This window comes from Carassius auratus, chromosome 3, assembly GCF_003368295.1.
Source record: "Carassius auratus strain Wakin chromosome 3, ASM336829v1, whole genome shotgun sequence".
Taxonomy (NCBI): domain Eukaryota; kingdom Metazoa; phylum Chordata; class Actinopteri; order Cypriniformes; family Cyprinidae; genus Carassius; species Carassius auratus.
Genome location: NC_039245.1, coordinates 13,018,597 through 13,030,170, shown reverse-complemented (window position 1 = coordinate 13,030,170; position 11,574 = coordinate 13,018,597). Strand labels below are relative to the sequence as shown.

Below are 11,574 nucleotides of genomic sequence, written 5' to 3'. Positions count from 1 at the left end.
CAATAAGCAAACAAAATAAATCAAATAAATCCTCCCAGTCCCAATGGTAGTCCTTGATGGTACAAGGAATTGACAAATAAGATCTCAAAAACACAATTCACAAGCAACATTAAATCAAAAGAAAAATACAATGAAGTCAAATTATAACAAAAGTATCAGATTCAAGAAAAACTATTAAATCGAACAAGGTAACGAAATTAATCCATACCAGATAATCTCAACGTACATACACACACACACGCACACACACACATACATACACACACACACACACACCTTTGCACCAAGCTCACTCAAACACACGCTTGTATCAACACACGCTCACATAAAACCTTGCGCACATAACCGTGTGCGTCTATCACAGCAATCAGCGGGACTTGAGCGCACAGCTTCTCCAGTCTCCACAGCACAACACCACTGGTTGCCGTAACAAGCCGCCACACAGCACCAAAACAACAGCGGGCAGATATCTGCAGCGCAATTAAGGGTCTACTCACATTAGGCACGGTTGCCATGAACCGGGCCCGAGTACGATTGTCCCCCCTCCCCACTCCCCCTCTGGCCTGCACTCACATATAGGGTTTCAGCATTCGTGCCGGAGCACGCATACATCATTATGGTGCGACGGTTTCGGGATAAACAGGAAGAGCAGCGCTCTCTGAACACAATGGAGTGCATCGCTCTGTTTTCTTTGTGGATAATTTTGTGTTGTTTGGTCCACAGCCTGTTGTTAAACAGATGTGTCGCCTTAGTGACGCGAAAATTTTAACGAAATCGTATGAGGATGTTTGCAAGGTACCAGCTGAAGTGCAGCAAGGACTTTGCAGTTTTTAGTTTTTATGCGTTTTGCACCTCTGCCGTAGACCAAAGCGACCCTTTCCCTGCCATGTTGGTTTTGGAGCGTCGCAAAACCGTGATGCAAAGTGTCCTTTTCCGTGCTCCGGCACGGTTAGCGCTCACACTGCATGCGAACCGCGCCCGAGTCCAACTGAACCGTGCCATGGCCCACCTCTTCCAAGCGGGCCAGGGCCGGCTAATCGAGCCGCGCCCGGGCACGATTCGGAGCACTCACACTAGTCAAACGAACCGCGCTTTGGTGGTCAAACGCACTCGGGCACGGTTCAAACTGGCAGTGTGAGTACACCCTAACTGGCCCACGGTACGATCGGTAAGAACAGCCGCAAATACAGCCTTGATCACACTTAATGTTTAGTTAGACATTCACAGGCCCACGGCAAGAGTCAAAAGAAGTGAATTTCCCACTTATGCAGCCTACTATCTCGCTCAATGCTTAACGCATATTAGGTAGCCTTTTTTTCTGCGAGACAATGACGCCACCTGCATACCATGCCAGAGGGAAAACGGAAATAAAAGTAAATCTCCGCGTTTTTAAAGGGGCAGAGAGCTTCCGCCCGGCTCCACCCACCTTAAAGGGTCACCCCATTACACTAACAAGATAATGTGTTTATTCAGAGGACATGTGCAGGACAAAGTGGAAAAGACCTGAGTGCTCGATCAACATCAGCCATCTTGCAAACAGACAACAGCTGGCACTTGCCCCTCCCACAAGAAGGGGATTTCGCCTCAGACGCGCGTCAATTTCGCTTCAAACTTTTGCTTTCTACACGCGTCTATTTCGCTCTAGACGCGCGAATACATTCAAAATGTTCAAGCGGCTAACTAGACGCGCTAGACGCGAATGGCGCGAATTGACGCGCAAATTGAGCTTTTTGCGCGATACGCGTGAATGGAGCTTTTGTGCATTTAAGCGCTTGACGTGAATTCGCATCTGCCACCCGAGTTGAAAAATTTGAACTTTGCCGTCAATTCACGCCGCGTTAACCAATCAGTAGCCTGCTCAGGAGTCACTCATTCAACATGGAGGAACAAGTGAGCAGTCAGTGAGCAGTCAACCGGAGCTATGACAAAAGTTTGAACCACTAAAGAGACATCAGAGCCAGTGGCAAATGTCAGAAGGTCTAGCCGAGGTGAGGCTGCTCTCGGCGGATACATGAGCTCTGAGCTCCCGCTGATCCCATGGAGCTCATCTCCGAAATGGGCGAAAAACATTTTTAAAATAGACGTGTTAATAAATAAAGCGCATATTTTACTAGTTTAAACGCATATTTATGTAGTTTAAAACAACTACATTCTCGCCTGAAATACTTTTAAAACTACATTTCATGACACGATAACAGTAATATTTTGAAAATCATCCGAATAAAATGGCGGTTGAAAAGGCTGCGTGAACTCAGCTGGCAGAAGCCCCCCCATGACGCGAATTCGCGTCTATTGTGAAGTTAATTTCACGCGCGAATGAAGTGAATTTCTTAACATGTTTGTGTCTTACGCTCCTTGTGAAGGGTGTCAGTGATTGTCTTCTGGACTACTCTCTGATCAGCAGTCTTCCCCATGATTGTGTAGCCTAGTGAACCAAACAGACCATTTTGAAGGCTCAGGAAACCTTTGCAGGTGTTTTGAGTTGATTAGCTGATTGACTTGTCACCATATTCTAATTTGTTGAAATCGTTAATTGTTGGGTTTTTGTTAGATGAGAGCCAAAATCATCACAATTAAAAGAAGCAAAGACTTAAAAACTGCATCAGTGTTCAGTAAATTTATTTAATACACGAGTTTCACAATTTGACTTGAATTACAGAAATAAATGAACTTTTCCTCGACATTCTAATTTACTGAGATGCACCTATAATTCAAAAGTATTTATTTACTCTTATGTTTTATTTAACCATTTATTATTTATTCACTCTTACCAAGTAAGTAGGGATGCCATTGTTTTCCACTCTTTCAAACACAAATTGGATATGCTAGAAGTATTAATTGAGCTAACAGCATTGAAACTTTTATAATTTTTATACTATTATACACATTTCAGAACTTAAAAAATAAATGATCAAAAAAATACTGACATGAATATGACTTTTAGAAGCACTTGACTTGGTCAAAATAAGGAAACTTCAATTTAGGATACATTTATTTTAAACCAGTATAATGTAGTAAATATAACTGTAATTTAATTTCCTCACCATTTTCCTTGTTACTGCTCCTCTTTAAACCTGTGAATAAAGAAAGACCAGCTTTACATAACAATATCTCAGCCCATCTGTCAGCAGGAATATTCATGAAGCAAACATTAAAGACTTCTTAGGTGTTTACAAAGATGCATGTCAAAAATGACATCACATATTATGATCAACGTGTATGACACACAAGCACAATGTTATCTGTTATTCATGTTAACGTTCAAGCATCCCTGCAGAGCTCAAATGTGCATTAAATCAAATCTGTTTCTTCCTATCATTCATCTTTTTTTCTCATCATCAGCAGAATCATACATTTTATTGATCAAATCACAACAAAATAAAGTGCACGTGTATTTTGTAACAGGGATACTATAGAGGTCATAGGTTACTGCATCTGAGACTATTCCACTATTCAGTTTTTAACACTAGATAGTTTAGGAAAATGTAGATCAGATATTAAACTCGCTTCCATGAATACAGAGGTGAGCGACATTGAGTGTCTATGCAAATGTAAATGAGTTTGTCACCATAGCTGAAGGTCTGATTAAAACTACACAAAGTTACACTAAGAAAACTCTCGAGTTCTTTTAATGTTTCTCTGATCAAATCTAAATAGATATTATTAGCATCATATGTTGTTATACAGTGTAAAAATGCATTACTTTATAACTGTTATTAGTTAAAGCAGCATTGTTTCTGTTTGACTCCAGAAAAAAAAAAAAAAACTTGTAGAGAAATACTCCATATGTCTGGGATTGAACCACAGGGCCTTAAAAATAAAGACACCAAAATGGATGAATGAACAAACCACTGTTATGGGTTGTTTTCCCACAGAATGTCACTCTATTAATGTTCAATGAAGACAAGTAGTGAAAAACACATTTTCCTTAAGGTTCGCCTTTAACCCCATTGTACCCATCTGTAGTTTGAGCAATAAAACCCAATAGTATTGCAAACATATAAAACAAAGAAGAAACAGAAAGAGCCATACATAGACATATAGAGAAACATTAAACACTAACAGATATCCCTTTATATTAGTCTTGTGCAAAAAACATAAAAAAATCAGCATTATACTCTCGCTACAGTTTGTGTAGTAAAGCAAAAACCTGAAATCTGCAGCATAAATAAAGTTCAAGCTAAATCCATAAGTCCTCAAAATGAAATTTAAGAGAAAATAAATTAGCTTTATTAGGGGTTGTGTTTTATTTAATTTTCTATGTACACTCATACCTTTGGTAAGTCTTAAAAAGTGTTAAATAGATTTATATTGTCTGCTGTCTTTGACGTTTTCTTTAATGGTAACAATGGAAATAAAATATTCTCTGAGTCCTTATCCAAACACATAAGTAAGCCTAGTTTTTTAAAACTACTTTTTCCAATGAAGAGCGTTTTGTATTACCTTTCTTTACAGGCGATCGAGCAGAAGTAAACCCTGTCGGCTCTTGTATAGCGAGGGCAAATCAAATTCATTAGTGAATCGGTTCATCCTAAAATGGGTCTATCGTTTATATTTAATATTATTTAAAGCTTTGATCTAGTGAATTGGTTCGTCATAAGTCCTCTCTATCAGTTTCGGAAAATCTGATTTATTCTAGTGAATCAGTTCGTTCAGACAGTTTTAAATGAACAGACTGTGAAAAAGGTACATCTGGCTGTTTAGTTCATTGTTTCATTGGGATGTTGTCATCCTAAATGTGATGTTCATTTATCCCAAAGCTGGCACACATTGATTTTGTCCCATTAAACTGTTCTGATTATATTATTAATTGAATAAATGCACGTGAGACATTGTCCTAGCTTTCATTATCATATGTTTTAGCTGAGTAAACCTTGTAGTGTATAATTAGTCGCTCAAAGGTTTAAAGGGAGGTGAAGAATTGCAGTCCACCCATTTGGGAGATTTCTGGCCTGGCCTTGACAGAAAATGGTCCCACTGTATAAAGTCAGATAAAGTCAGCATACACACGCAAAGTCTTCTGAAGTGATATCTATGCAAACGCTTATAACTTTAAACAACTTTTCTAGATGAATTCAAATGACAGAGTATTCAGTGTATAAATTTCTGCTCACTAGTTCAAGATTAGTTTTATGAGGCTCGAGGAAACATTGAAGACGTTGGGGGTAAGTATCCACGAGCATTATATGTTCTCTACAATCTTGAAAGGGACAAAAAAAACATAATATACGATAAACTAAGGATTTTTAACAAATTGTGTTTCTGATGATATTTATTTTCATTGCTTTAAAACTTCTGACTGAAACCTGCACAGCATCTATTCTGGTGTGGTTCTTCAAATTCCCAATCGTCTGAAAATGAGAAGAGTATTGCTTGTTTGGAGTCTGCTGATTACTGCTCAGGCTTTTCTCATCGTGAGGAAAGGGAATTCAAAAACTCATCAGGACATCACAAGAACCGCCATTCTGCGTGCTACCGCAAAGATCTGCCAGAGCGTTGAAGGCTTCACGAAGGTACAGATGTTATCGTTTGTGTCAATTCTGAATATCTATTTATATGCAGAGAGTTGTTTTTATTAAAACTCATGTATCCCAAGACTAAATTAATAATCTGCAAAAAACATTATCTCTTTGGTTGAACAGCCAGAACCACTTGACACCGAGACACTGGCGAGGTCCTGCAAAAAGGATGCATTTACAAAGAACTTTGAGACAGGCATAAAAATGATCTCCTATTACAATGTGAAGACCGACCTTGACCATCTCCTCGAAGCGAAATACCACTTTCACGGCGAGACGTTTGTGGACGGGAAGTTGCTCATAATCAAGGGAGTGGAGGACATCTCAAAAGACATCAGTAGAGAGAAATTTGCAGATGCCCGAAAGAAGCTGGGAACAATTCTGCATACTTTACAAGTGAGTCTGATCGTGCAGATCTGTGTAGCTGTTACGTGACTTTAGAATGAGAACGAATGAATGCACTAAAGCTTGTGTGTGTGTTGTTTGGGAAATTGAAGGATTTCTACAGTCACAGTAACTGGATAGAGCTGGGAAACACTGAACCCTGTACTGCCCTGATCAATCCAGACGAGAACATACCCAACCCTGCAAGTACGTGTGTGTGTGTGTGTGTGTGTGTGTGTTTACGGAGCCCTGAAAGATACTAGTAATTGTTAAACAGAAGATGGGTGGGATTTCTCTCAAGAAGCTTAACGTTTCGTTTGCATGTTCTCCCTCCAGAGCCAAACCAAGAAACCTGTGAGTGTCCAACTAAAAACTGTGAGGGAAACATTCTGAAGAACATTATTGAAGAAAAGATTCTGACTTCAGGGTACTTTGGAATAAAAAAGAAACCAAAAGGTGACTTTCAGATTTGATGGAGCATCAGGAAATATAAAGAAGTCATCATGATGCTTATTTTTATTTCTTGACAGGGAAATGTAGCCACGGAGGTCCTGGAGACATCACAGCTGGTCTTACACAAAGCCTGGATGGAATCAATAAGGATTTCAGTGCTTCCAGTCATGGTTCACTGCATAATAAAGCTGCAGACGTTGCTATTGATGCCAGTGTGCAGCTGCTGGAGAAGATCTGGAAGAACAATGATGACGCTAACTTCTTCAGGTACACATGGAGATGAACTAAATTATACTAAAACATCCAAAGCACATGTATACTAACATTTTTATGAGCCAAGAAAAGAAATCGGCTAAACTCTAATGTATTAGCATCACATGAACTCTCCAACAAATTACTAAAGAATTAACACGATAGTTTGAATGTGAACATTTAAAGCTGCGGTAGGGAACTTTTGACGCTCTAGCGGTTAATAAACAGAACTGCTTGCGTCTTGCGGAAGAACATCGTAGCCGGAACTACTTCTCTCTGTTTATGTCTATGAAGAATCACAAAGGTACTGGGTTACTCCGCCGCGGTACCCCCGAAGCAATCTAAAATAGTCCTAATATAAACACTTATTATAGGTGCACCCTAGTGATTCAGGACAAGCCAAAAACACGGTTTGGAAAATGGATTCATGGTGTACTCGCTTATATACATTTTTCTACATTTTGAACACAAACAAAGTTACGGACCGCAGCTCTGATTGGTTGTTTCTTACCGGGAGCGATGTATTTCTGCAAATGGCAATAGGACACTGGGAGGAGCCAGAGGAGCTTGATTTTTTTCACAGATTATCTGTCTCATATTCTATTGTCAGGACATAATGACAGGTTTAACAAATATGTAAAAAATATTTTTTTTACAAAAGTTACCTACTGCAGCTTTAAGTGTCTCTGCAGCCAAGAATTCACCATTAACTCTCTCTCTCTCTCTCACACTCACTCCCTCTGTCTTTCTCTCTCTCCCTCTCCCTCTCTCTCTCCCTCCCTCTCTAACTCACTCACTCACTCACTCACTCACTCACTCACTCTCTCTCTCTCTCTCACTCACTCACCCCCCCCCTCTCCCTCACTCACTCTCTCTCCCTCTCTCACTCCCCCCTCTCTCTCACACACACTCACTCCCTCTGATTTCTCTCTCTCTCACTCACTCAAAACTCTCTCTCTCTCTCTCAGACTGATGGGGCTTCATATGGAAAAGCCAAAGGGTGAATGGAAAACTCGTCTTTCTTTGTTTCAACTCAAATCAAGATATCCAGATGCATCTAAGGATTCAGATGTGGAAGTTTAAAATTAAATCATGTGCACTAAATAATGCATTCAGATCACTATATGCATTCCAACTCAGTTTATTGACTAAATAAATAACTGATAATAAACTGCAGTTAGTTTGGTACACATACATTTATAAAACCACCATAACAAGTTAAATAGACAGAAGATGTTACCAACATCTAATTTACTTGAAGTAATCATCACAATTTTACATATTCAAATACTTCTTAAGATTTGAAACAGTTAATTTTTAATTTACATTTTCTCCTGATTTTTCAAGTTGAATAAATGCAAACTTCTTCAGTGAACGCAGACTGGCCATGCTTCATGTTTACAACACTTTTGTATATTATTGTGAAATATTATTGTGATAATGAGTAATTGATGCATTTCTTGGTATGACCATGGACGTTCAGATGACAATATCAGGTGAAAAATCTTATTTGGGTCATACTTTCCAAGACATGATAGAATCTGTGATTGTGAAGTACAGTGAATATCCACACCGGTGCGGTAACAGATTGTCACACACACACATACTCCTCAAGACATTAGATTCATCCGTGCTGGAGCACAACCCACTCAAGGAAGATAACTCCACAAACAGCTGCAGTTGCAGGTTTTCAAACAGAGATGGCGACAAAGAGGCAAAACTTACAGACTGCAGCTTTATACTGCGAAAGAGAACAGAAGAGATTGTTTTTCAGTCTACTATTTCAGTAATACTCAAACCAGAAGTATCAGTGCCCACACGCTGTGATTATTTGGAATCTTTTCTTAATCTTTTGCAATGTCTAGTAAAATAATCTGTGTCAAACAGACAAGACAAGTGCTGTGTTTTTAAATGATCGGAAGCAAAAACAGTTCCAACTGAAGTTCCACAGTTCCACATGAAAATGTGTTTGTCCCTGTAGTTACTGATTCCCCAAACAGATGAAACTTTGTTAAAGGGATAGACTCAACCAGTCCTGATTATTGCATGTTATGGTCGGATTTACTAAACAGGTCAAATAAGCGTCAAAACGTTAGTTTCTGTCACACCACTCTGTTACTCTTTCAGACTTGAACTGATGGTAAAGCTAAGGACATCATTAACATTACATTAATTTTGAAAGCCGAATTTCACTATTAAGGAAAGGGGCATTATATTTCCGACGAGTGCTTGTAGTGTTCGGCCAATCACAATGAACTGGGTCTGTTGTCCAATCAGAGCAGACTGTGCTTGTCAGAAGGAGGGGCTTTGTAGAAAACAACGAGATACGGGGCATAGAGATCTACAATAATGTACAGTATTTGAAAAATAATGTGTTTTGAACATTAAAGCATTTCAACATATTCTGTTACACCAAATACACAAAATAATGATCTTTAAAAAAGCAGAGTTTCTGAGAGGGAAACACTTGCAATGCAGTGAAGTCAGCTGCAAAGGGGTTGTGTCCATAACCTTTTCCTCACTATGAGGGTTTGCGCAAGCTGTTAGTAAATCTGTTCCTTAGAGCATTTCAAAGTAAGTTGAGTAAAATGGCAGAGAGATCATGATGTGTTGGGTGTTAAACAGGTCACCGTGTGAAAGAGACTGAACTGGACCAAGTCAATGAGAAGGACTGAAATCCTCACAGTAAATAACCAGATCCTGATGTTCAAATCCAGCTGCAGGTTACAATATCACTTCAGGAGATCTGGATGCTTTGAAGCCTGACAGACAGGTCATGAAAAATCAGGATGTAAATACACCTAATGAGTATTTACCCTGTAAATACTAAATGCTAAATACTGCTATTCTAGAGTAAACAGAATTTATATTTGTTTTCACTCAGTATAATGGAAATAATATCATTGTTCAGTTAAAGACAGCTCAGTGTTGATTCAGTCCTGTTCAATGTGTACAGTTCATTATGAGTTCAGTTGGGCGACATATAACTGTTTACAAGTGTGAACCCTTATCTTCAAGCCTTTGTAAACGAACGGTTAGCGCAATTAAAGTCTAGACAGCTGTGATGAATTCATGTTCAGTGTTTGTCTTGTGACAACATGTGTAGCATATTACTCTGAAACATTATTTGTTGCTTATTGTATATACTGTTTCACACACTATTCTTAGATAATAGTTGGCAGTATGCATGCACTGGGCATATAAAGCAGTAAGCTATAGTGTGCCAAGATCGGTAAAGATGCATTTAATTATTGGAAAAAAAGGATATTGGAAAGAATTTAAATTAGTATTATTATTATTATTATTATTATTATTATTATTTTTTATAAAGCACTAATATTTGGCCCACACTCCACAGCAGGTGTCGAAAATGGAAGGTGAATATGAGTTCATGATCTATTTTTATGATGAAAATGTGTGATATTATTTTAATTGAAATATTCAAAGCTCAAATATACAACCATGTTGAATTCCAGCCCCTAAAAATGCAATTACTGATACTACAAAACATTGAAATGCAATCCCTGTAATGCAATGCATTTATGCTGTTTGTTTCATGCGTGTGTCATGATGTTCCTCTCATAGGAGGCGCTGTGGCTCGGTGAGTGTGTGAACAGAGGAGAGGTCTGTGCACCAAACACTGAGGCTCTTCATGTGTTTACTCCTGCCAAACAAACACAGGTGCGGAAATAACAGGGATTTCTGGGATTTTTGCGGCCTACCGGTGGAAAGACGGGAAGGAGGCAGAACAAGGAGGCTCTCTGTGACACCATCAAGTGTGTGTGTGTGTGTAACAGTAAATCGATGTAGTGAGGGAGTGAGTGATCGGTCATTACTGATGATGGAGAGTTAGCAGTGGTTCTTCTCACTATGACCTGTAGCGATTGACCATTATAATATATATATACAGTATTTTCTCTCTCTTTCTTGTGTCTCAGGTCAGAACACAGCTCATTCCCTTTGAAATACTGGGATAAAATCGAAATAATAGATCTTTAAACACTAATAATTTACTATCGTTGAGAAAATGTAATAAAACAAGTAAATACAAATCAAAAAGTGACACACTTGTAGTCTGATTTTCATTTTGATAACACTATAGCCTACAGATGAACTCCACAACAAATAATAACATGTAACTGATGAGGCTATGGATCCAGTGAAAATGAAAATATGCACTGATACAGTGCACAGTAGAAATATAGTAAAAGTGATATGTTATATTAAAAAGTATATGTAGTACAACTTAAAGTAAAGTGAATAATATGAAAAGCGAGTACAACGGTACAATAACAATAATATACAAATGTGATATAATAGATTTATAATAGCTTAATATTCTATATATAATATGAATAATACCATAATAAATAACTGAACAACAATAGGTTAATAATAGCAAGAAGAATATGTAATATCAAGGGTGGAATAATACAGAATAGACAAAAATTAAGAATAAATTAATAGTAAATTAAAGAGTAAAATAAAACAATTTGAAATGTAATTTTAAAATACTATTTGTGTAATAATAATTAATCAAATTAAGACACAACTAATGACACAAAACACAAAAAAACTGTGGTCATGAGTTCCAAATTGTGTTTAATTAATGAGCTCCTTAATTATAATATATAGCTACATGTACACACACACACACACACACACAAACACACACACACATATATATATATATATATATATATATATATATATATATATATATATATATATATATAATAGAGTTCAAAGGAGGAATCTTTATATTACCAAACTGCAGGGAGAGGAAGAGTAGATATAAGTCATGATCTGCAAGATTAACCACAATCTGATTTGATCCGACCACCTCAGAAAAAAAACAGTGTTGAGCTGCTGCAAGAGCTTTTGAAGCACAGCAGCTGTGGTCAAAGAGTTCTCGTGTGTTCGGAGCGGGATCACGAATCATTTGAGTCAATTCGGGATTTTGGTG

At 38.0% G+C, this 11,574-nt stretch overlaps 1 protein-coding gene across 1 annotated transcript; it reads left to right on the top strand.

The window, feature by feature from the left end:
- Window positions 1-5,310: 5,310 nt before the first annotated feature.
- LOC113054061 (von Willebrand factor A domain-containing protein 7-like) lies at window positions 5,311-6,376 on the top strand. The gene is made up of 4 exons (XM_026219359.1): window positions 5,311-5,513; window positions 5,643-5,915; window positions 6,017-6,110; window positions 6,240-6,376. The coding sequence occupies exons 1-4, from the start codon at window positions 5,358-5,360 to the stop codon at window positions 6,374-6,376; spliced, it is 660 nt and encodes a 219-aa protein (XP_026075144.1). The 5' UTR covers window positions 5,311-5,357.
- The last annotated feature ends 5,198 nt before the right edge of the window (window positions 6,377-11,574 follow it).